At 42.3% G+C, this 22,287-nt stretch overlaps 1 protein-coding gene across 1 annotated transcript in view; it reads right to left on the bottom strand.

The window, feature by feature from the left end:
* Positions 1-22,287, bottom strand: part of SYT12 (synaptotagmin 12) — a 77,822-nt gene continuing 55,535 nt past the window's right edge. Inside the window, exons 5-8 of the mRNA XM_063437390.1 lie at positions 11,887-12,102; positions 9,267-9,387; positions 4,329-4,462; positions 1-545 (exon numbers count right to left, since the gene is read on the bottom strand). Coding sequence (XP_063293460.1) covers positions 372-545; positions 4,329-4,462; positions 9,267-9,387; positions 11,887-12,102 — 645 coding nt within the window. The 3' untranslated portion in view covers positions 1-371. The remainder of the gene's footprint in view (positions 546-4,328; positions 4,463-9,266; positions 9,388-11,886; positions 12,103-22,287) is intronic.

The raw sequence follows: 22,287 nt of genomic DNA, 5'->3' as shown, positions 1-22,287 counted from the left end.
AAGGAATGTTTAAGCTCCATGCAAAATATATATATTTATAAATGTACATATGCATACACAAAATAGTGCATGATCCTTATCAATACCTGCTAAGACAGGAGTCTCAATCCTCACTCCATTTCTCCAAGGTCATAACTACTCAAGGCTCTCCGTGTGATATATTGTATAACGCAAGGCTCAGTGATTCTCAGTGGGAATTGTTTGTAATAATACATAAAATTGATATAAATCATACACCTCCAGGAGGAGTACTGCTCTTCAAGACTGAGTTGTGGCCCATGCGCTAAGCATTAATAGGGTGTGTTAATACTCAATCTTCTTTTCCTTTCCTGTTAATGGCATTTTGGAAAAACAAACTCCACACAGGTGCTCTAATTCTTTCTGACTTGGTGCCACATGGACACCGGCTTCCTCAGAGTCGCAAGCATTTGGTTCCAGTGAGTCATGCCCATTCCAGTTGCAGCCGGACCAATAATAACGTGTCCAATGTTCTCCGTCCTACCATCATCACAGCATTCTGCTACTGTAACCCTCAAAGATAACTCCTACAAAACAATTGGATAGAAATGGTTAATAAACACATATATGAAACATTCTTGCTCAGTAATCATGACTTACAATTACAGGACAACCGTTTGAAGCCAGTTCCAATCTTGGATTTAGTAATTGCCTTGTTTTCTGGAACCCAAACTCCAAATAGAATCTCGGCTATTTCTCCCAAGTTGTCTAGAGAGTTTTATCTTGGAATTCTATGAAGACTCATTTGATCCTGAGAGGTTACCATGAAGTTTTACCATTAAATTCACATGATTCCAAAGTTGTAATCACCTTGATGAGTCTCTAGGTTGAGCTACCCTGTTTCACATTTATTCTGAATGCAGTGGTTCTTAACCCTCGCTCCAGACCCCAAATTTAGTCCCATGCTATTTTAGTAAGTCCTGTCTGATTCGAACAGGTGCTTACATTTCATCAAGTCCATATATAAATCCTCACAGTATGTTGGTTATTGTAACATCTCTGACTTCCGCTTTGCAATACGTAATAGCAGAATGAATATATTTTCATAATTCTAATTTTTGCTCTAGTGTAAAGGAAATTTGTGGCTGTTTACATCTTTGTAATTTTTTAATAATCACTTATTAATACCCAAAGTACTTAACGGTTTAACGTAACTTCATTATGACAAGGTGAGACCACTTAGAAACAAATTGGGTTCTTGCATCCTTCTACCTATATAGTGACTTGATTATTCTGAGACCTGTGCGGATTATAAGCATTGCTTCTGTAAATATAGTAGTCATTTCAAGGTTGGAGTCTAGTGCAGTCATGTCATTGGCCTTTGGACACCTGCATGAACTGACAGCAATGAAAAGTATTTTGTAGCGGGTACTAAACAGACAATTTACATTTTTTACACCTTCTCTACAGATGGTGCTACATCTACTTTGCTGTAGGTTCTAGATTGGTATAAGGAAATGTTTTCTCCCATGGACTACTCTAATCCTTGTTTAGGTGGACTTTGTATTTGCTGAAGAACCACCAACTTCTGTCTATTTTACAGTCATACAGTATGAAACACACTATATACAAATGTGTCAATAAATTATTTATACTTGTCATACAACACATCGGTGGAGAATTAGGTTACATCCATAAAACATGAATTGTGTACTATAGAAAATATTTTTACAAACTGATTTTAATTTAGGAAATTCAAATAAATCAGGCAATTGTCTTGCCAGCTTCATTTTGTTCATTTGGACACGTCATTTTGAATAATTATGTTGACTAGGGCATTAGTTCCTAGATCATCGTTGATGCCCAAGCAGATAAAACCGTCTCTAAATGAGTAATCTTCATTTTTTACTTTGCTTAGATTGTGTTTATTTGAGTTAATTGGTTTTTAAATGTATGTACATATTGGAATTGGCTTGCTAACACATTCTCTAAACAAATGTATGAAAACTAAACAAAACTTCGACAGAATAACTTTACCTAGCGTCTGCGTCAGAGAGTCACACTAAACCGGTTACCTAGAGATCGATGAACATGAACAGAGACCTCTCAAATACTACTTTTTATTTTATTTTATTTTATTTAAATGTGATTAATAGTTTGTCTTCTCTCTACCTATTATGCCCTCGATTTCATATTTTAAGCTTTTCAAATAACCTAATATTTTTTGATAAACTTTTAAAATGATTAATTCAAAATATTTAAAAAATATATCATATATTTAAAAATATATTCGTACATCAAAAACTATTAAAATATTTTTTAAACCATAAAATAATTTCAAAAGCGTATTTAAAAGTACGAAATTATTTGAAAACGTATCCAGAAATATTAAATTGAGGCCAATATCTTGGTGATGATAGAACCGTCCTAATTTCCTCTCGATAAGGAAACTAGTACTGCGTATTGTACTGCACCTGTTCCTGCAAGCTTTGCAACAAGCCCTGCTCCTATTACTCTGTATTAAGACATATTTGTTATAAAAAAAAAAAAATAAGATCATATTTAGATCGTTAACAGGAAATTACAGACTACAAAGCATAAAATGTGTCAATTAGGAATGCAGGCAAATTACGTAATAGAACTACCTGTAACACAATTATATTTCAAGGGAATTGTTCGTACGTGGGAGAATCTATTAAATAAATGATGTGCTTTCTCTAATTAAAAACAAAAAGATTAAAATTATTCAGTTTACCATGATTCTTCAAAATTAAATTTCACAAAACACACAATCTATTAGAGGGTTATTCATTATAACACAAATTGTTGTGATTGACCAGGGAATTTCATGCTAAGTAAAACTATCCGAGTTGAAAATAACAGCTGGTTTGGAGAATTATTGCAATTATTGGTGAATTTCTGGCAATTCCAGATTTAGTTAATGTCCCCACAAGTCCGTTTCCCTATCGGTTTGCTAGATTGATTTGTGTAATATATAAAAATATGCATAGGTTTATTCAAAATGGGAATTGAAAATAACATTGCAAGTTTTATTTTTGCAGTTTGGCCTCTTTGAGTTGCCCTGTACCCAAATTACTGTACCAGTAAGCACTGATGTACATTAATGTTCTCCCAGACCCCGGCACATAGATTTGAAATCTAAACAATTCTCCGTAGAGATGGTTGTAGTGTGTTAAGCTTGCAAGAAGAGCACAGTTTTGGTAAAATGTGAATGTTTATAACAAATCAATTCAATGCAGTATGGCAAAGGCAACACATTTTGTCTGTTCATCCCCACTCAATTTTCTGCTCAATTTTCCCCCCCTTACTGTATTGAATGGAATAGAAATAAAGCATTATTCTGTTATGGATCCTATCCATTTGTTTGTGCTCTTCCTTCCATCATTAATCCAGTGAGGAAACAAATCTGGATCCCCCCAAAAAGTGAAATTGATATAAATGACAGAAAAAGAACTGAGCTAATGTATGAGCATGTCAATGGAATATACGCAGAAGGCGGTCTACAATGACAACATACCAGGGGACAATACAAATTTCATTGTAGTGGGTTAACAATAGTGCACAGAGAGTACTATGATTAAGTGCCACGTGTCTGCTTCAGCTTGTCTCCTTTGTCATTCTTCTTACATACATAGTTACAAGACACAAAAAAATATCTGGTTGAGATCAGCTCAAGTATTCTACACCCTTTCTTGTTATCGGAGTTTTACCAGCGCAACAAAATATATTGACTTCTAAAACAAGCGGTAATTGTCTCTGCTTTTCTGTTTAGCCATTTGTGCATCCACAGCCTGAATATAAAATTACTGAAAGCCATGACATGCAGCAATATAGCACGTAGTAACTGCTACAAAGGCTGCATCACACTCCCTTACTAATAGCTACATTTAGCCCTTTAGAATAGGGACAGGTAAGTGCGTCACAATACGCACACAACCTGTTTGTACACTCAAACATCGCTTTCATGTACCATGCACAGATAGAACAAATAATCTATCCTCAAAAATGTTACTCCTCTCACTCTGCCACGGAGTCGCATTCTCAGGATAGAACCGTTTGCCACTGTGATAATCATCGAACCACCTGCAGTGGTGAGATTAATAGAAAAGAAACTTAAAACGATGGCTCAGTACAATGGCGTATTTCTGAGTCTCTTAGCAGAGTTACAATTTGCTGCGTTGAAAGGGTTAACAGCAGAAAAAAAATATTTTAAACTTGTGTGCAGATAAATTTTTAATCAAATGATTCATTCACATCAATGTGATGAAAACGTGCTTGTATTCCCTAACTTCTGCCACAAATCCGTGGAGAGATGAGGTTCGGAAACGAGATCGGAATTGATGACTCACCTGCAGTACAATAGCCGGAACCGAGAATATCATGGCTTCATTAAAAACAGGGTTCCTGTCATCGCGCTTCACGGCTGTCTTTTTTTTACTGATCTTTCTCCCATCTTGGAGCAGATAAACCTTTACAAACGGATCTGTGAATATAATAAGGATTTTTATCTCCCGGATAGAATGGTCTCAGTTTATTCACGCTTGCTGTCGTTTCTGGATTAGTCTTTAAGGGAGTATTAATTAAAGGGAAAACTATAAACTGCAGTTTCAAATAGAGAACGGATTCTCTCGTCTATGAGAAAAGGAAAAATACAAGAAATAACCATCTTCTTTCTCTAAACACACACACACACAGATATGCCACATGTGTTTAATATCGAGGTCTGTGTATTCTTAAAAAGGAACTACTGACTCGCTGGATTTTAATATTCTCTATATTTCACAAATATGTGTTTTTTGAGGTATAAGGAATATAAATGTTTCTGGAACCGGTGGCTCCATCTATCTCGCTGCTAATCATCGTTCTAAATTTTGTATTTTCTGACAATGGCCATAATGGAATAATTTTTCTGTTCTCCCCCTTTGCATTGTGTGTCCTGGCTGTGCCCGCACCTAACTGAATTGTGACGTCACTTGCGAAATCTTTAATAAATATTTTAAATGAAAACTGAGCATCACATGATGGTTAACATGGCTTATAGCTGATTGTCAATATTTAATTCAATGTTGCAACTCTCAGAGCAGTGACATATCTGGTATCACCCTTTTACCAGCATAGGTAGTGAATCAGAAACAGGTGCACCCCTCTCTCTGTCAGTTCACTCATAAAATCGGTACATTATACTCTTGTGGCCTTTATTCTTTCAATTAAAAGGGGCAGTTGCCTGATCCAATCACAATGCTTCCCCATAAGATTGGCTGAGACTAACAAAGAGGCAGATCAGGGGCAGAGCCAGCACAATTCAAACACAGCCCTGGCCAATCAGCATCTCCTCATAGAGACGAATTGAATCAATGAATCTCTATGAGGAAAGTTCAGTGTCTGTATGCAGAGGGAGGAGATACTGAATGTTTGGATGCATTTTAGGCAGCCATGACCCAGGAAGGATCTCTAACAGCCATCTGAGGAGTTATCACTAGGCTGTAATGTAAACACTGCATTTTCTCTAAGAAGACAGTGTTTACAGCAAAACGCCTGAAGGGAATGATTCTACTCACCAGAACAAATTCAATAAGCTGTAGTTGTTCTGGTGACTAAAGTGACCCTTTAACTCTTGGAGGTAAAATATGCTGTGTAAGTAGTTATCACTGTTAATCACTGAGGCTGTTATGTGAACATATATTCTACATAAAATGTAATAGAATAGCAAGTCAAGACTGAATAACCTTTGGGGTACTTGTCCGGTATTCCCACGTTCTAACAGTACACGACAATAAATCCAGATTGATCCACAAAAATAACAGAACCCCCCCAGTGACTCGATCGCAGACTTCTTATAATTTAATGTGCTTTGCTGGTGGCTGATATAGACAAAATGTAATCACTAGCGAAACACTAGACATGTGCAATTCGTTCCGGTCCTGAGCAGCGGGTGGGGGCCCTAAATCCTAAAAAGGGGGGGGACCTAAGGTCCTCCCCCCTGACCTCCACCCCTGAGCGGCGGGTGGGAGCCCTAAATACTAATAAAGGGGGGGGGCCTAATGTCCTCCCCCCTGGCCCTCCCCCCTGAGCGGTGGGTGGGGGCCCTAGTAAATACCAATAAGGGGTGGACCTATTGTCCTCCCCCCGGCCCCCACCCCTAAACGGCGGGTGGGGGCCCTAAAAAAAATCCCCCCAAACCATTAGTCACCCCCTCCTCCCCCCCCCCCCAAAAAATGATCGCCCTACCTACCCCCCTCACCCTAAAAATAATGAGGGGGGGACCTTTAACTAAGAACCTGTAAAAAAAAAAAAAAAAAAAAACTTACCATTCGATGCTTTCTTTCTTCTAAAATCTTATTTTTTCAGCCCCAAAAAAGGCCAAATAAAAAAACATAATAACCGACGCAATTAAAAAAAAAAAAGGAGCGCAAAAAAAAAAAATTCTTCTTCACCCATGGAGGGCTCTGCCCAGACTGAGCTCTGCAGGGCGGGCGAAGGCTTATAAAGCCTTGTCCCGCCCTGCAATTAGGCTCAGAGCACTCTGATTGGTGGGTTTAAGCCATCCAATCAGAGTGATCTGACAGGTAAATGAAGAGACTGACAGGTAAGTCTCTACATTTACCTGTCACAGCACTCTGATTGGTTGGTTTGAAATCCACCAATCAGAGTGCTCTGTGTCATTTTACACAGCGTGGGAAAGTTCTTTGGAATTTTCCCACGCTGTGTAATTTGACTCATAACTCTCTGATTGGTTACTTAATCCACCAATCAGAGAGTTATGAGTCAAATTACACAGCGTGGGAAAATTCCAAAGAACTTTCCCACACTGTGTAAAATGACACAGAGCACTCTGATTGGTGGATTTCAAACCAACCAATCAGAGTGCTATGACAGGTAAATGTAGAGACTTACCTGTCAGGTTCTTATTTAAATGTCCCCCCCCTCATTATTTTTAGGGTGAGGGGGGTAGGTAGGGGGATAATTTTTTGGGGGGGGAGGGGGGGACTAGGGGTTTGGGGACCCCTAGTCACCTGGGGGGGCATTTTTTTAGGGCCCCCACCCGCTTCTCAGGGGTGGGGACCGGGGGGGAGGACAATAGGTCCCCCCCCTCTGTTGGTATTTAGGGCCCCTACCCGTCGCTCAGGGGTGGGGGCCAGGGGGGAGGACATTAGGTCCCCCCCTTTATTAGTATTTAGGGCCCCCACCCACCGCTCAGGGGTGGGGGCCAGGGGGGACATTAGGTCCCCCCCTTTATTAGTATTTAGGGCCCCCACCCGCCGCTCAGGGGTGGGGGCCAGGGGGGAGGACCTTGGGTCCCCCCCTTTTTAGGATTTAGGGCCCCCACCCGCTGCTCAGGGGTGGGGGCCAGGGGGGAGGACATTAGGTCCCCCCCTTATTTTAATGTAGGGCCCCCACCCACTGCTCAGGGGTGGGGGCCAGGGGGGAGGACATTAGGTCCCCCCATTACTATTTAGGGCCCCCACCCACCGCTCAGGGGTGGGGGCCAGGGGGGAGGACATTAGGTCACCCCCTTATTAGTATTTAGTGCCCCCACCCGCCGCTCAGGGGTGGGGGCCAGGGGGGAGGACATTAGGTGTCCCCCCTTATACCAATTTAGGGCCCCCACCCGCCGCTTAGGGGTGGGGGCCAGGGGGGAGGACATTAGGTCCCCCCTTATTAGTATTTAGGGCCCCCACCCACCGCTCAGGGGTGGGGGCCGGGTTGGAGGACAATAGAAAATTAGGGAATTAGGGAGTTATCTACTAAGCGGCTGCAATAGAGGTGCCGAAGTCCCGAAGTTCCGAAGTGTCGAAGTGCCAAAGTTCCGAAGTGCCAAAGTTCCGAAGTTCCGAAGTGCTGAAGTGCCGAGGTTCTGAAGATGCCTAATTTCCGAAGTGTCGAACTGCCGAAGTTGCCAAAGTTCCGAAGTGTTTAAGTGCCGAATTGCCGAAGTCCCGAATTGCGAAAATTCAGAATTTCGGAATGCCGAACCGAACCGAAAATTTTCCCCATGCACATGCCTACGAAACACATTAGTCTGTCAGATTGTGCACATTTTCCACTGATTTTTTTAATTTAATGTGTTCAATCAAAATAGAATTATACTTTCCATTTCTTGGATATATTATTTTTCTTTTTAACTATATTGTTATATTTTCGATATGTCTTACTATATTAAATCATCGCTTTTCAAGAATTCTCCTGTAACAATATTTCTAATAAACAAAGAATTAGACGGTGGGGACACTACAAACAATCCTGTGCAGCAATGTTTTGTTATAAAGCAAGCATTTTCCCAGAGTGATGAAATATTCATTTTGATGTAACGGCAATTTTTACAGTCTACTTTCTTCTGCATGTATCGAGGGATCTTCCTAAGCACGACATGCACTCACTGATATCCGTGAAGAAAACACAGCTAACCGAGGTGTTACAATGCTAAACAAACTGTACCTGAAATTATTCAATCATTTGAAAACTTATTTTACTATTGTAGACAGTAACTCCTGCATGTGGGAAATTCAAATCGAGCTTTGTTTGTTTATTAATAAATGTGCATCTTGTAAGGGCCAGTATTGATATCATTTGATGTCCACAACAATGAGTTTGCTAAACTAGTGCTAACCTTTTAGTAACGCTAATTCATTTCGTTGTTTGCAAAGGTGAACGTCTTTTTAGAAGGATCAGGGGGTGGTGCAAAAATGAAAGACTTGATCCTATTATAAGACGTGATCCTAAACTGTGAAGCCAAGTCACTTTTTAGTAGCCAGTAGAGCTCGCTACAGTGGTTATGTGCATACAGTTTTCCTTTAAATGTAACCTTTGGAATTGATTATTTTAGTATAATAAGCTAAATTCTGGATAAATACCCTAATAGAGCACCCTACATACACTCACAGCGAGCTCAGGGAAGTTGAGGTTGGATTTATTATTAATATTGGCATTTATATAGCTTTACAGTTATGGAGTTGAAGAAGGTCTTGCCTAAAGGAGCTTACAATCTACAAGGATTTGAGTTAGGCAGAAATATATTGTTAGGTGTCTTGCCCAGGGAAACGTATTGGTAAGGTGGTCTGACAAGGATTCGAACCTGGGTTTCACCCTTAGTTCACCCTAGAGCAAGGGTAAGGCAACCTTTGGGTCTCTAGATGTTGTGAACTACATTTCCCATAATTGCTTTCACAGCCATGATACTGGCAAAGCACCTGGTAAGACTTAATCCACAATATCTGGAGTGCCGAAGGTTGCCTCTCCGTGTCAAACTCAGGATTGTAGGTGACAATTGTTCAGCAATGAAATATTACCTGCTGTGACCTTTCCTTCTGTCCATATCAAGTTTTTTCCTTTAACCACCACGACAGTAAGGCGTTCAGCGGTCGGAAGGTAACTAAGAGATAATAGAATTTCCCCTACTGAGTCCGCAGCCTGAAAGGTAACAACAACATTCAAATAATGACATACAGCATGTTTACAGCAATGTTTAATTACAAGCACGTTATTATGTCCGAGCAAAAGGAACTGCCAGGTACGACTCATCCACAACCAGGCTTGCTTAACCACTTAATGCCGTTAGTGCATTCTATGCCGTCCTACACAAAGTGGGCTTAACCCCTTAAGGACCAAACTTCTGGAATAAAATGGAATCATGACGTGTCAGACATGTCATGTGTCCTTAAGGGGTTAAAGGGACACTATAGTCACCAAAACAACTTTAGCTTAATTAAGCACTTTTGGTGTATAGACCATGCCCATGCAGTCTCACTGATCAATTCTCTGCCATTTAGGAGTTAAATCACTTTTGTTTCTGCTTATGCAGCCCTAGTCACACATCCCCTAACTGTAACTCACAAAGTCTACATGAAAAAAAAAATGGTTTCATTTTAGTCAGATGTTAACTTACTTACAGTAAACTCCTGCAGAGTTTTGCCAGAGCAGGAGATACAACATTCTAAATTAAGTGTAAACATTAGATGCCTCTTAACAGAAAGTGTTTTGGTAGGCTGGGCAAGTCACATGCAGTCTGGGCAAGTCAGGGAGGTGTACCTGGGGCTGAATAACCAAAGTGATTTAACTCCTAAATAGCAGAGAATTGAGCAGTGAGACAACCTGCAACCACTTGTTCTCTTTTATGCTACACCACATAGCTGCTGAGCAGGGGTCGTCAACCTTCAGCACTCCCGATGTGGTGGACAAGATCTTCCCTGGTGCTTTGCCAGTATTATGGCTGTAAGAGCATTATGGATGGTGTAGTCCACAAAATCGGAAGTGCTGCATGCTGCCTACATCCAGGCTAGAGTTTTCAGTTTTACCTCTGTCCCCTATTTAACCCTTTATGCACCAAAGTATTACATTTCATTTCCCTTTTCTATGTAAACAATAAAACAGTTGGAAGAGTGTAATAGAGTTTTGATAGTTTAACAAATCATTAAAGAATGTTAGACTAGACCAGGGGTAATTAACCTTCGGCACTCCAGGCGTTGTGGAATACATCTCCGAGCATCAGAAGAGATATAGTCTGCAATACCTGGCGTGCCGGAGGTTACATACATTTGGAGTAGGCTTCATGTTTCACACATTTACATCGCCCCCTTTCAATGCCCAGAATTGTTTATAAAATATAGTTGCCCAAAGATACTAAAAGTAACAACATATCTGTCAACTAGTAAATCCTCTACAATCACTAGCAAAAACATAAATACTTTAAATTATTTTGAAAATTTTACATGTTGTACACATTTATGATACCTTTCTAAGGAACGATCTTGGGGTTTACATTTGACAGCATAAATGCGCTATCCTAATCGCTAACTTTAACCCCTTAAGGACCAGACTTCTGGAATAAAAGGGAATCATGATATGTCACACATGTCATGTGTCCTTAAGAGGTTAAAGGACCACTATAGTGCCAGGAAAACATACTCAGAGTCCCCCTCCTGCCGGGCTCTGGAGAGAGGAAGGGGTTAAAATCTTACCTTTCTCCAGCGCCGGGCGGGGAGCTTTCCTCCTCCTCCATAGCGATGTCATCGGCTGAATGTGCATGCGCGGCAGGAGCCGCGCGCGCATTCAGCCAGTCTCATAGGAAAGCATTTACAATGTTTTCCTATGGACGCTGGTGTCTTCTCACTGTGATTTTCACAGTGAGAAGCACGCAAGCGCCTCTAGCGGCTGTCAATGAGACAGCCACTAGAGGCTCTGGAGGCTGGATTAACCCTCAGTATAAACATAGCAGTTTCTCTGAAACTGCTATGTTTATAAAAAAAAAAGGGTTAACCCTAGCTGGACCTTGCACCCAGACCACTTCATTAAGCTGAAGTGGTCTGGGTGCCTATAGTGGTCCTTTAATGATGGGGTTATAGTAATAAAATGGTAAAAGGATTAAAGCTTTAATAATGTTAAACAGAAGATTTTAGCTTTAAATGAAATGTTAAGTTTAAGGTACAGAAAGGGCTTGTGGAAAGGAGTGATTAGGGTTTGTGTGAGGAACTTAAAATGAAGAGTTTAGTCTTCAGGTAAGGTCAGATTTAGGATATTAAAGATGCCATAGGAAGGCACATTTTAGTGGCGAGGATAAGGGCTAGGTTTTGTGCAAGAATGACTTAGGGTTTGGGTCACAATATAAATTCAAGAATTTAGGATATGGTACCAAAATCCACAAACAGCTGGGAAGAGTTAAATAGACTATAGATGGCATTATGCTCTGCTATTTAAGTTTTTTTTTTTAATTGGTGAAAAATCTGCTTTATGATCTAAATTGCAACTTTCTTCTCTTGTTCTCCACTCCGCTGTCCTCTGTGAGTGATAATCCTGCTTTAAAGCAAAGGGAGTAACGAGAACGCTCTCATGTATCACATATAATCTACAAACAGCAGTAGCATTGCTCCATAATAATGCTGATAACTGAGCTATTGCAGCTCGTTCATTAACCTTGTTGACATCCTGTAGATATATCCATGTATTAAATGGACGCAGAGTCAAATCCAAGTCAGATAACTTCAGTTCCGCTACTCCAGTGCTGACGTTTCTCTCATCTCCATCAATTGCAAAAATAGAGAACCTCAGGCTGTTTTCTTCCAGAGCCAGTGGGTCGAGAGGAATGGAAAACGTCTCGTCAAATAAAACCGAATATGCATTTCTCTGTATCTGTCAAAACAATAAAATAATGCAAAAGTTAAGAAAGGATCGTTATAGCAAACCGTGCAGCAGGGTGAAAAAATACATTTTTACAATTAAAACATTATTACTTCCAATTTTCTTTTGGAAAGGATGTAATACAGAGAAAGGTCCCAATGCCTTCGGTACTCCAGTCCAGACGTTATGGACAACATCTACCCCGATGCCTTGCCAGCATGACGGTTGTGAGAGCATTATGGGAAATGTGGTCCACAACATCTGGAGTGCCGAAAGTTGCCTACCCCTGCCATATTACCTTATGAAGTTAAACCATTTTCGAATGGCTTCACTTCTTAGTTGTCCCCCTGGTGCCGTCTGTTCTGCCCCTTTGTCAACTTCTCCCGCCCTGGTACTAGTAAGGAAAATATTGTCTTGGGTACCATTGATAGGCTGAGATCGCCAGCCGAGGTGTTTAGCTTGTTACTGGCCACCCCTAGCTAGGAATGCTTAATAACCACATATACAGATACTTTCAAAACAGGGTGCACCATCCCAGAAAGCTGCTACGTTGCTTCATTACCCGCACATCGGTGTGTGAATAGAGTGACATCCATCACTCCACTCCTAGAATCCTTCTGCATAGTACAAGGCTCAATCATGCCTGGGATTATCATAGCAACTACAATGCATTGCTGGGCATGTGCTGTAGTTGCTGTGAAAGAAAAGAGGAAGATTGCTTGACAATTGGTGAATTGTTTGACAGCTTTAGAATGTACTTTATCATGTTATTTTTTGAATCTATACATTGACGAGCAATTCAGCTAACAAAATATATACAATACATAAATATTCTGCTCTTTAACATAAATGTTGTATTTAATGGGAATTTTAATGGGAATCTACAAGATACTTAGAATCGAGGTTCCTGGCATCACAGCTTTATATCCTAACCTCTGAATGTAAATTATAACAGTTCATTATTCCTTGGTAACGAGACATATCTGCTTGTGATACAGATGTTTCCAAACACTAAATCTATTATGGATCCTGAATCTGTTCTAAATCTGCTGAAGTGGGAATATTGCGAAAAAGCAAGGAAAGGGGAGTCAGTTGCTAAGCCTTGTACACATGAGAGCGTGGGTCAGGACTTTTTTGTGAAGCATATCATGCACGTATACATTTTCTGAACAAGTGGTGAGTGGAGTAAAAGGGGAATATGCTGCTGTAATATGACATTTGAGTTTCAAGAGATAGAAAGCAGATGGTTTATTTTTATATTTCCAGTAATCCATTATTCCTGTTCCCAAATGGCTCTGTGTTGCATTGATGGGAGCATTTCTTTTTGTTTTGTGTGTCGGTTTTCCTTGAATATCCAGCACCGAGCAGAGCTGTGTTTACCAATGCCATCATTCAGCCATCCTTGAATCAATGGAACGCTTGACAGTAACAGCGGGATTCCTCTCTGAACTACACGCAGTGCAAGCAAATCAACCCGCAGTGTTGTGCCTTGCATTGGGACTCAGGTAATGAGCCCAGGTTACAATAATGATTTCTGTGCTCAGGCCTAGAGCTCCTTTGAAACGTAAAGCATTCCATCATGGAAACAGTTAAAAAAAATACTTTGTGCAGAAAATGAATTGTCTCAGGATTGCGGCAATTGGGATTTTCTGTAACAAGACTCTTAATGACCGTGTCAGAGCTGACTGTTCACCCCAGAGGGAAAACATATTTCATGAGGGAGAGTGACATTAAACAATGCAATTGCAAAGGATTTGTGACCCAAAGGTGGACGGCATACCTCCCAACTGTCCAGGGCCTTGCATGACAGTCCTTATTTTGAGACATTTATTTGCTCTCATTTCTGGAGGCCGCAGAGAAAAAGTTTTAAAAAATTCTCAAAAAGCTTTTTCAGCATCATTTAAGGTGCATGAATTCCATGAGGCCCACGAAGGGCAATTGTGCCAGTTCCAGCTCCCATCAGCAGCACGCCGGCCAGGCTTAGTTGAGGAAGCATTAGAGCTGTGCCTCCACCCTGCTCCGTAAATCAAGTAAATCCTAGAGGGGGCCCTGCCTGGGTTTCCATTGAACAGACATAAGATGGATACAGCGAAGCAGCCATTAAATGGTAAATCCCTTAGAGCAGAGGCGTACATAGCGCGGTCGCAGGGGTTTCTCCAGCTGTTGCATTCACTAACTCCTGTCATGCCCAGTTTGCTATTCCACATATGTACTTTCTAAGATGATCCTTCTGTTTTTCCATTACATTAACAATTTTCTTGATCTTCTACACCTGTAACATTCAGACGCTACGTGACTTTGACCAATGTTGGCACTCAGTCGAGCGGTCCAGCAATGAAACTGTTAAACATGTGTTATACAAACCACTCTCTGGGCACAGATACCAGCATTACACCTTATCAGTGCCAGCGCAGTATGCCGTCGATTTCAAACACAGAATGAGAGAAAGTCTATCAATAAATATTTTAGATTATCGGTGCCTGATTACAGATGGTTGTGTAACGGTACCAAAGTGAGATTAATTCACCGTTTAAATGTTCATTTTGACCGTCTTATTGCATTTTGTTCCTCAGATTTGGGTGTTGCTATTTGTATTAATTCTATGGCTCCACACTCCATCCATCCATTTCACTCGTCTAATTTTTGCCCATATTCAGAGAATGAGGTGTTTGTGGCTGATAATGTTGCTACTAACATTAGTTGTATTGTACGAAATAATCTTCTATCTGATTCAGGATTTGGATTCTAAGATGAATATTACATTATCCCCAGTGGTGTATCTTGGTTTTGTGCTGCCCTAGGCAGGACAAAACTCAGACACCCCCCCGCGCGCGCCACCCCCACCCAACCCTTCCCCCCTGCCCAGCCTTCTAAATACACACACATTCACTGACAGATACGCATACACTAGCTAACAGACACACACAGTCAGACACACACAGTCGGACACACACACACAGTCGGACACACACACACTAACAGACACACACAGTGAGACACACACACTAACAAACACACACAGTCGGACACACACACACTAACAAACACACAAAGTCGGACATACACACACTAACAAACACACACAGTCGGACACACACACTAACAAACACACACAGTCGGACACACACACACTAACAAACACACACAGTCGGACACACACACACTAACAGACACACACAGTGAGACACACACACACTAACAGACACACACAGTCGGACACACACACTAACAAACACACACAGTCGGGGACACACACACTAACAGACACACACAGTGAGACACACACACTAACAAACACACACACACTAACAGACACACAGTCGGACACACACACACTAACAAACACACACAGTCGGACACACAAACTAACAAACACACACACAGTCGGACACACACACACTAACAGACACACACAGTGAGACACACACACTAACAAACACACACAGTGAGACACACACAGTCAGACACACACACACTAACAAACACACACAGTCGGACACACAAACTAACAAACACACACACAGTCGGACACACACACACTAACAGACACACACAGTCGGACACACACACTAACAAACACACACAGTCGGACACACACACACTAACAGACACACACAGTGAGACACACACACACTAACAGACACACACAGTGAGACACACACACTAACAAACACACACAGTGAGACACACACACACTAACAGACACACACAGTCGGACACACACACTAACAAACACACACAGTCGGACACACACACACTAACAGACACACACAGTGAGACACACACACTAACAAACACACACACACTAACAGACACACAGTCGGACACACACACACTAACAAACACACACAGTCGGACACACAAACTAACAAACACACACACAGTCGGACACACACACACTAACAGACACACACAGTGAGACACACACACTAACAAACACACACAGTGAGACACACACAGTCAGACACACACACACTAACAAACACACACAGTCGGACACACAAACTAACAAACACACACACAGTCGGACACACACACACTAACAGACACACACAGTCGGACACACACACTAACAAACACACACAGTCAGACACACACACACTAACAGACACACACAGTGAGACACACACACACTAACAGACACACACAGTGAGACACACACACTAACAAACACACACAGTGAGACACACACAGTCAGACACACACACACTAACAAACACACACAGTCGGACACACAAACTAACAAACACACACACAGTCGGACACACACACACTAACAAACACACACAGTCGGACATACACACACTAACAAACACACACAGTCGGACACACACACTAACAAACACACACAGTCGGACACACACACACTAACAGACACACACAGTGAGACACACACACACTAACAGACACACACAGTCGGACACACACACTAACAAACACACACAGTCGGGGACACACACACTAACAGACACACACAGTGAGACACACACACTAACAAACACACACACACTAACAGACACACAGTCGGACACACACACACTAACAAACACACACAGTCGGACACACAAACTAACAAACACACACACAGTCAGACACACACACACTAACAGACACACACAGTGAGACACACACACTAACAAACACACACAGTGAGACACACACAGTCAGACACACACACTAACAGACACACACACTAACAGACACACACACTGGCAGGCCGGGCGGCCGGCGAGGGAGCTCTTCCCCTGAGCTCTCTGCTCAGCTCACTCGCGTGCCGCCCGCAGAGTGAGACTGGGAGGCGGAGCCGGAATATGACGTCATATTCCGGCTCCCAGTCTCACTCTGCGGGCGGCGCGCGAGGGAGCTGAGCAGAGAGCTCAGGGGAAGAGCTCCCTCGCCGGCCGCCCGGCAACCAGCAACCAGCCCAGCATGTCTGTTAGCCGCAAGGCTAACAAGACATTTGCCTTGGGCATTTGGGGGCGGCGTTTTTTGCCGCCCCCTGGAAAATGCCGCCCAAGGCAAATGCCTTGTTTGCCTCGCGGCTAATACGCCCCTGGTTATCCCTTTCATCGTCACCATCTGGGGTGTTTGTATAGTTTGCTAAGATCCTCAATGGTGATTGCTCTGTTTGTAGTGCTTTTGCCCAAGGGGTGTAGGTAAGGGTGCATTATACTTTGGTCCAAAAATAGGGACTGTCCCTCCTAAATAGGGACACTTTGGAGGTGTGGGTGTGACACAGAACGATATCAGTTTTACAGGTAATTAAGAAAACATAAATGTCTGCTCACATCGGATCACTTGTGCAAAACAGAAATATACAAAGTTCTCAAAATGCTGTTGTTCAGCCAACATATAATTGGTGCTATGCTGAATTATAGAGAATTTCTACTTTTACAAAGTGTGAGTTGTCATGGGATGTTATTCATTCCTCTGTCTGTTTTATCGGTTTCATGTGAACGTCATAATACAAAAGGAAACAGTCACTCTGCTTAGAGCAGAGGGGATATGTCAGCCAATAGGAAGCAGAGACAATAAAGAATTAGATAATAAAATGGATTTCAGAAGATAATAAGATGTCACCCAGAGCTATAAATCAATTGTGAGCAGAATCACTGAAATTGAAGAAAAGTGCAAAAGGATCAGTATTAAAACAGCTGTAATTTGCACAGGGCGCAGGGGTTCACGACAGCAGACGTCAAGATAATATCCAATTTTCCTTTAAGTGTGTGACAAATATTAGATTTACTGAATAACTTTGCAGGACGTGGGGGCTTGTCCTCAATTCATTTAAAAATAAATTTTCGACACCTCTTTAATTACTTCCCCCCAATTTTCCATAATATGCTGTTTGTGTTACACGTTACAGGGCTAACACTTAGAGAACAGATATATGGCGCTGTCTGGGATAATTCCTCTCTTAACCCTATTAATCAAAGACAGAAGTTCCAGCATGTAGTGATGGTAATGCAATTTATATCAATACAATACAACCAGCATCCTGATCCGCAAACTGCGCCAGATGGAAGATGCATTCTACATTAGCTACAGTACCAGGGCATGTCTGCATCTATAGGTCTCAATCTTAGCATAAAATATTAATATTTCCTGACAGCTCCCCGCCACAATATATTTCAAATCAGCTATTTATATTATATTACTCAAGAACTTTGCAAATGACGAACACTACACTCTGACAAAAAAAAAAAACTGTCCTGGAAAAAACGGCATAGACCTGGCATTTTATGTTAATTCATGCAATGTTCCACCTATTTTCTAGTATAGTGATAAGGCTTCAGTATGTTATCAATGTTGTCAAATTGTGAAAATAAACAGATATTTTATATTAACACGATTTAATTCCACCACTGAACGTTAGTTGCTATGTAGAGACCTGCTTTACTCTTTCACAATTTCTTTATGCTATCAGAGTGTTTCTTCTTTATTGACATATATAAAATCTGTACTATGTATCAAAAGGATAACGCAAGCAAGAGTTGCCTTTATCGGTTTTAGAATATCTCTCATTAATAATATGACTGTTTCTGTTTAAAGGGAAAAAAAGTGATCCATTCACGGAGGACGCAGGAGAATGCATCGTCAGTGATACTTTTAACAAGATCAATACGGAATCTGATTAATGGGGAACTGTATTGCAAACAGTTAATCCTTTCTGTTTGCAATTATCTTTATGCGTTAACCTCTTCTTGACCAAAAACCTGCTCGTTTTTTCTTACACCGAAGGAATTCAGATAACGTAGAAACCTCTGCTGAGAGATTAATTCATTAAACTGTAGACTGTGATGGTCTGATGACACGATTATCAAACTATAGATAAACCACGTGATCAGGTTGGGAATATAGCTGAGCAGAAGGATCGTTCCAACTCACATATTTTGGGTTCAGTTTAGAAAATTCAGCTTTTAAATCACATCAATTCACTGTTTAGCAAATAAACCCCAGGGTGTCTGAAGTCTTTGGTGCAAGCCAACCTTCCTGTGATGATGCACGAGCTGTAATTAAAGTGTGTTCTGTTGCACAGGGAGAGAGCTGGACAGGAATGTCTACTGTCATTTTTTAATGAGTAGCTACAATATTAAACTTGTAGCATATCCGCCCACGCAGCTCACTGGGATGGTGGAATCCTGGCTTATTAAACCCCCCTGGGACAGTCTGTCTGAATCTCCTCTAAGATTCAGTAGCTTTTACCCTGGAATTCTTCCTTCTGTGCTGCAGTGTCTGCTAACCTTAAAGAAAGCGTTGAGTATTTGTATTTTATAATCGAAAAATGTGTTACGTGTGTGTGAGTGTGTGTGTATATATATCATTATTATTTATAAAGCACCAACAAATTATATAGCGCTGTACAATGGGTATATAACATAATGTACAAAATTATTAAAATAATAATATACATTTTAACCAGGAGGTGTATATTAAGGTGAGAGAGAGAGAGAGAGAGAGAGAGAGAGAGAGAGAGAGAGAGAGAGAGAGAGAGAGAGAGAGAGAGAGAGAGAGAGAGAGATTGGTTTATTTTTATCTAGTAGGGAGAGGGTTTGAAGAGAAATGGAAGTTGAGAACAATGATTAGCTCCAATTGTCCATGGCTAATCTAATGTTCCGAATTTCAGTGTGGCTGGTGATATATGCACTGACCTTATCATTCCATTAACATGGATTTCTAAAATATGTAACAAATCTCTGGGATTTGTTCAACCCTTTGGCATTTTGCAACCTCAAAATGATTTAACTTTAAGATACAGAGGCCCTTGATTAACATTTAATAAACATATTTCAGTTAAAACTTAATTAGACACTCAAAGCAACATTATCACCCCAGCTCAGTGCAGTGGTTATGTTTTCAAAAATTTCTGGGCACCATTCCTCAGTTCTTTATCAAACAGTTTTGGAGGTTATAGGCACTCAGCCTACTAATGTCATGAAGCTGACATTGATAGTGCAGCTTAAGTGCTAATTACACATCATCAAAACGGCTGAGTAGGGGCCGGGGGCAGCCTCCAGGTGGCCGTATATGGTCTGACATAAAAGCAGGGGACAGAGCCAGATGCCAGATTACAGTTACCTTGGCCTCTCAGCAGGGTGCCAGATTGGGCCCCTCCTAGAGCCCTGTGATCTCTTTCTGTGTGTCTTGACTAGGTGTTGTGTGTGTGAGAATGTGTGTAGTGGCTGAGTATTGTGTGTGAAAGATGCTGAGAGCAGTATGGGGGAGGGCTGAATGTGTCTGCGTGTGCTGGTTGAGTGTTGTGTGCCTTGTGGCAGAATTTTGTGTATGTGTGTGTGTGTGAGAAGGGGAGTCTGAGTGTGCCTGAGCATTGTGTTTATGTTTTAACCACCTCCCCTCCCTGGTGGCCCAGTGGAGACTGAGCTTGATCCTTGGTATTCTGTAGGGATGTGCAAAGGCCAAAATTTTTGTTCGTTGAGGAAATTCGGGTAAGTAAAAAATGTGTCTGCTTCGGAAATTCGGACCAATGGCATTAGGTTCGGTTCGGCACTTCCGAACTACCGAACTTCAGAACTTTGGAAGCATCCGAATGTCCGAATTGCAGGAAACTAATTGCACATGTCTAGTAAGTGGTTGTGGTGGTAATCCTGGCACTGGGAGCCTTACAGATGTGTAAGTAGTTGTGGTGGCAGTCCTGGCACTGGAAGCCCTATAGATGTGTAAGTGGTTGTGGTGGCAGGGGGCTCCCAGTGCCAGTATTGCGACCACAACCACTTACACATCTATAGGGTTCCCAGTGCCAGGACTGCCACCACAACTACTTACACATCTATAGGGCTCCCAGTGCCAGCAATTAGCTTATTGGTCAAGATTCCTGTCATCGACCCCTAAAGCACAGAATCAGTTGCTAAAGCCATGGGGAAAAAACCCAAGAAGCATCGAGCGGACCCGGGCTCGGGCACCCGCGATATCGGTGATTTCCTCCGCACAACTCCTAAGGCTGACACAGCCAAGATGGCGCCGGCTGAGGCCTATACGCCAACGTCGTCGGACGATGACAGCGCTGCTGCCGACTTTCTACCTCCATCCCGACCACGGTCAGGACCACGAACAGCCACCGAGCTAGCAGAGTCTGCCCCCTCGACCAAAGCAGACATCAGGGCACTAATGGCAGAGATCAAAACAATGTTTAATGCTGATATGGCCCCGATCAGAGAAGCGGTCACAAAACTGACTGACAAGGTACAAGCGCTGGAGGAGGGAATGGAGGGCACTAAACTGGCTCAATCAGCCACTGATGCAGCGATAGCCGCGCTCCAGAAACAATGCGCAGACCAACAAGCGCAAATAGCCACCATGGAGGACAGAGCCAGAGCCCGCAACATAAGAATCCGGGGAGCTCCAGAGTCGATTGCAGGGGCAGAACTCCCCCACTATTGTCGGAGACTGTTCGCCTCACTACTCATGCCCAAACAGGCGAAACAGGTGGTGGTGGACTCTTGCTTCCGCCTCAATAAGGCTTCCAGCGCCGCTCCAGAAGCGCCCAGAGACATCCTGCTGAAGCTGACCCGAGACTCCGACCGTGGAGCGATCATGGGGGCAGTAAGAGGGGGCAGGAAGAGTGCCCCTTCAGTATCGTTTGAAGGGGCACAACTGATTTTCTTCCGAGACTTTTCAAGGCACACACTTACCTGGAGGAGGTCCCTCAAACAGGTCACCCAGGCACTACAGGAACACTCCATCCCCTACAGATGGGGCCCACGCCGAATTATGGCGGATAAAGCCGGCAAGATACACGCAATGTCTTGCCTTTCAGAAGCACCCACTTTCCTCCAACGCCTAGGCATCCCAGCGGAGAAAGCACCACAAGCAGAGCGACCATCATGGGCAGTAGCTGGAATCACTCCCTTTGTTCCTGGAAAGGGGAGACATGGGATGGATACCTCCCCCACCTGAGTGCGGGACTTTAAGACACCCATATTTGACTGTTCACACTGTTGGTGGACCGTAAGACTGCCTACGGCCTATAATGCAGATATGTTTTTTTTATTGTTTGGTGTTTTTTTCTAATTTTTTCCTCTTTTCCCTATCCCCCCCCCCCCCCCCCAAAGATCTAAACTGGCTCCGTAAGCTGACGGACTAGCCCTACAACACGACACACTCCCCCCCTCCACAATGAGCAAAGGCCCGTTGTCCCTAACGCCTTCACTAAGCACACCAGGCTTGCACGGGCCACAC

Source organism: Pelobates fuscus, chromosome 12 (assembly GCF_036172605.1).
Source record: "Pelobates fuscus isolate aPelFus1 chromosome 12, aPelFus1.pri, whole genome shotgun sequence".
Classification (NCBI taxonomy): Eukaryota; Metazoa; Chordata; class Amphibia; order Anura; family Pelobatidae; genus Pelobates; species Pelobates fuscus.
Note: the sequence above shows the minus strand (reverse complement) of the source record. Positions and strands in the feature narration are given on the sequence as shown.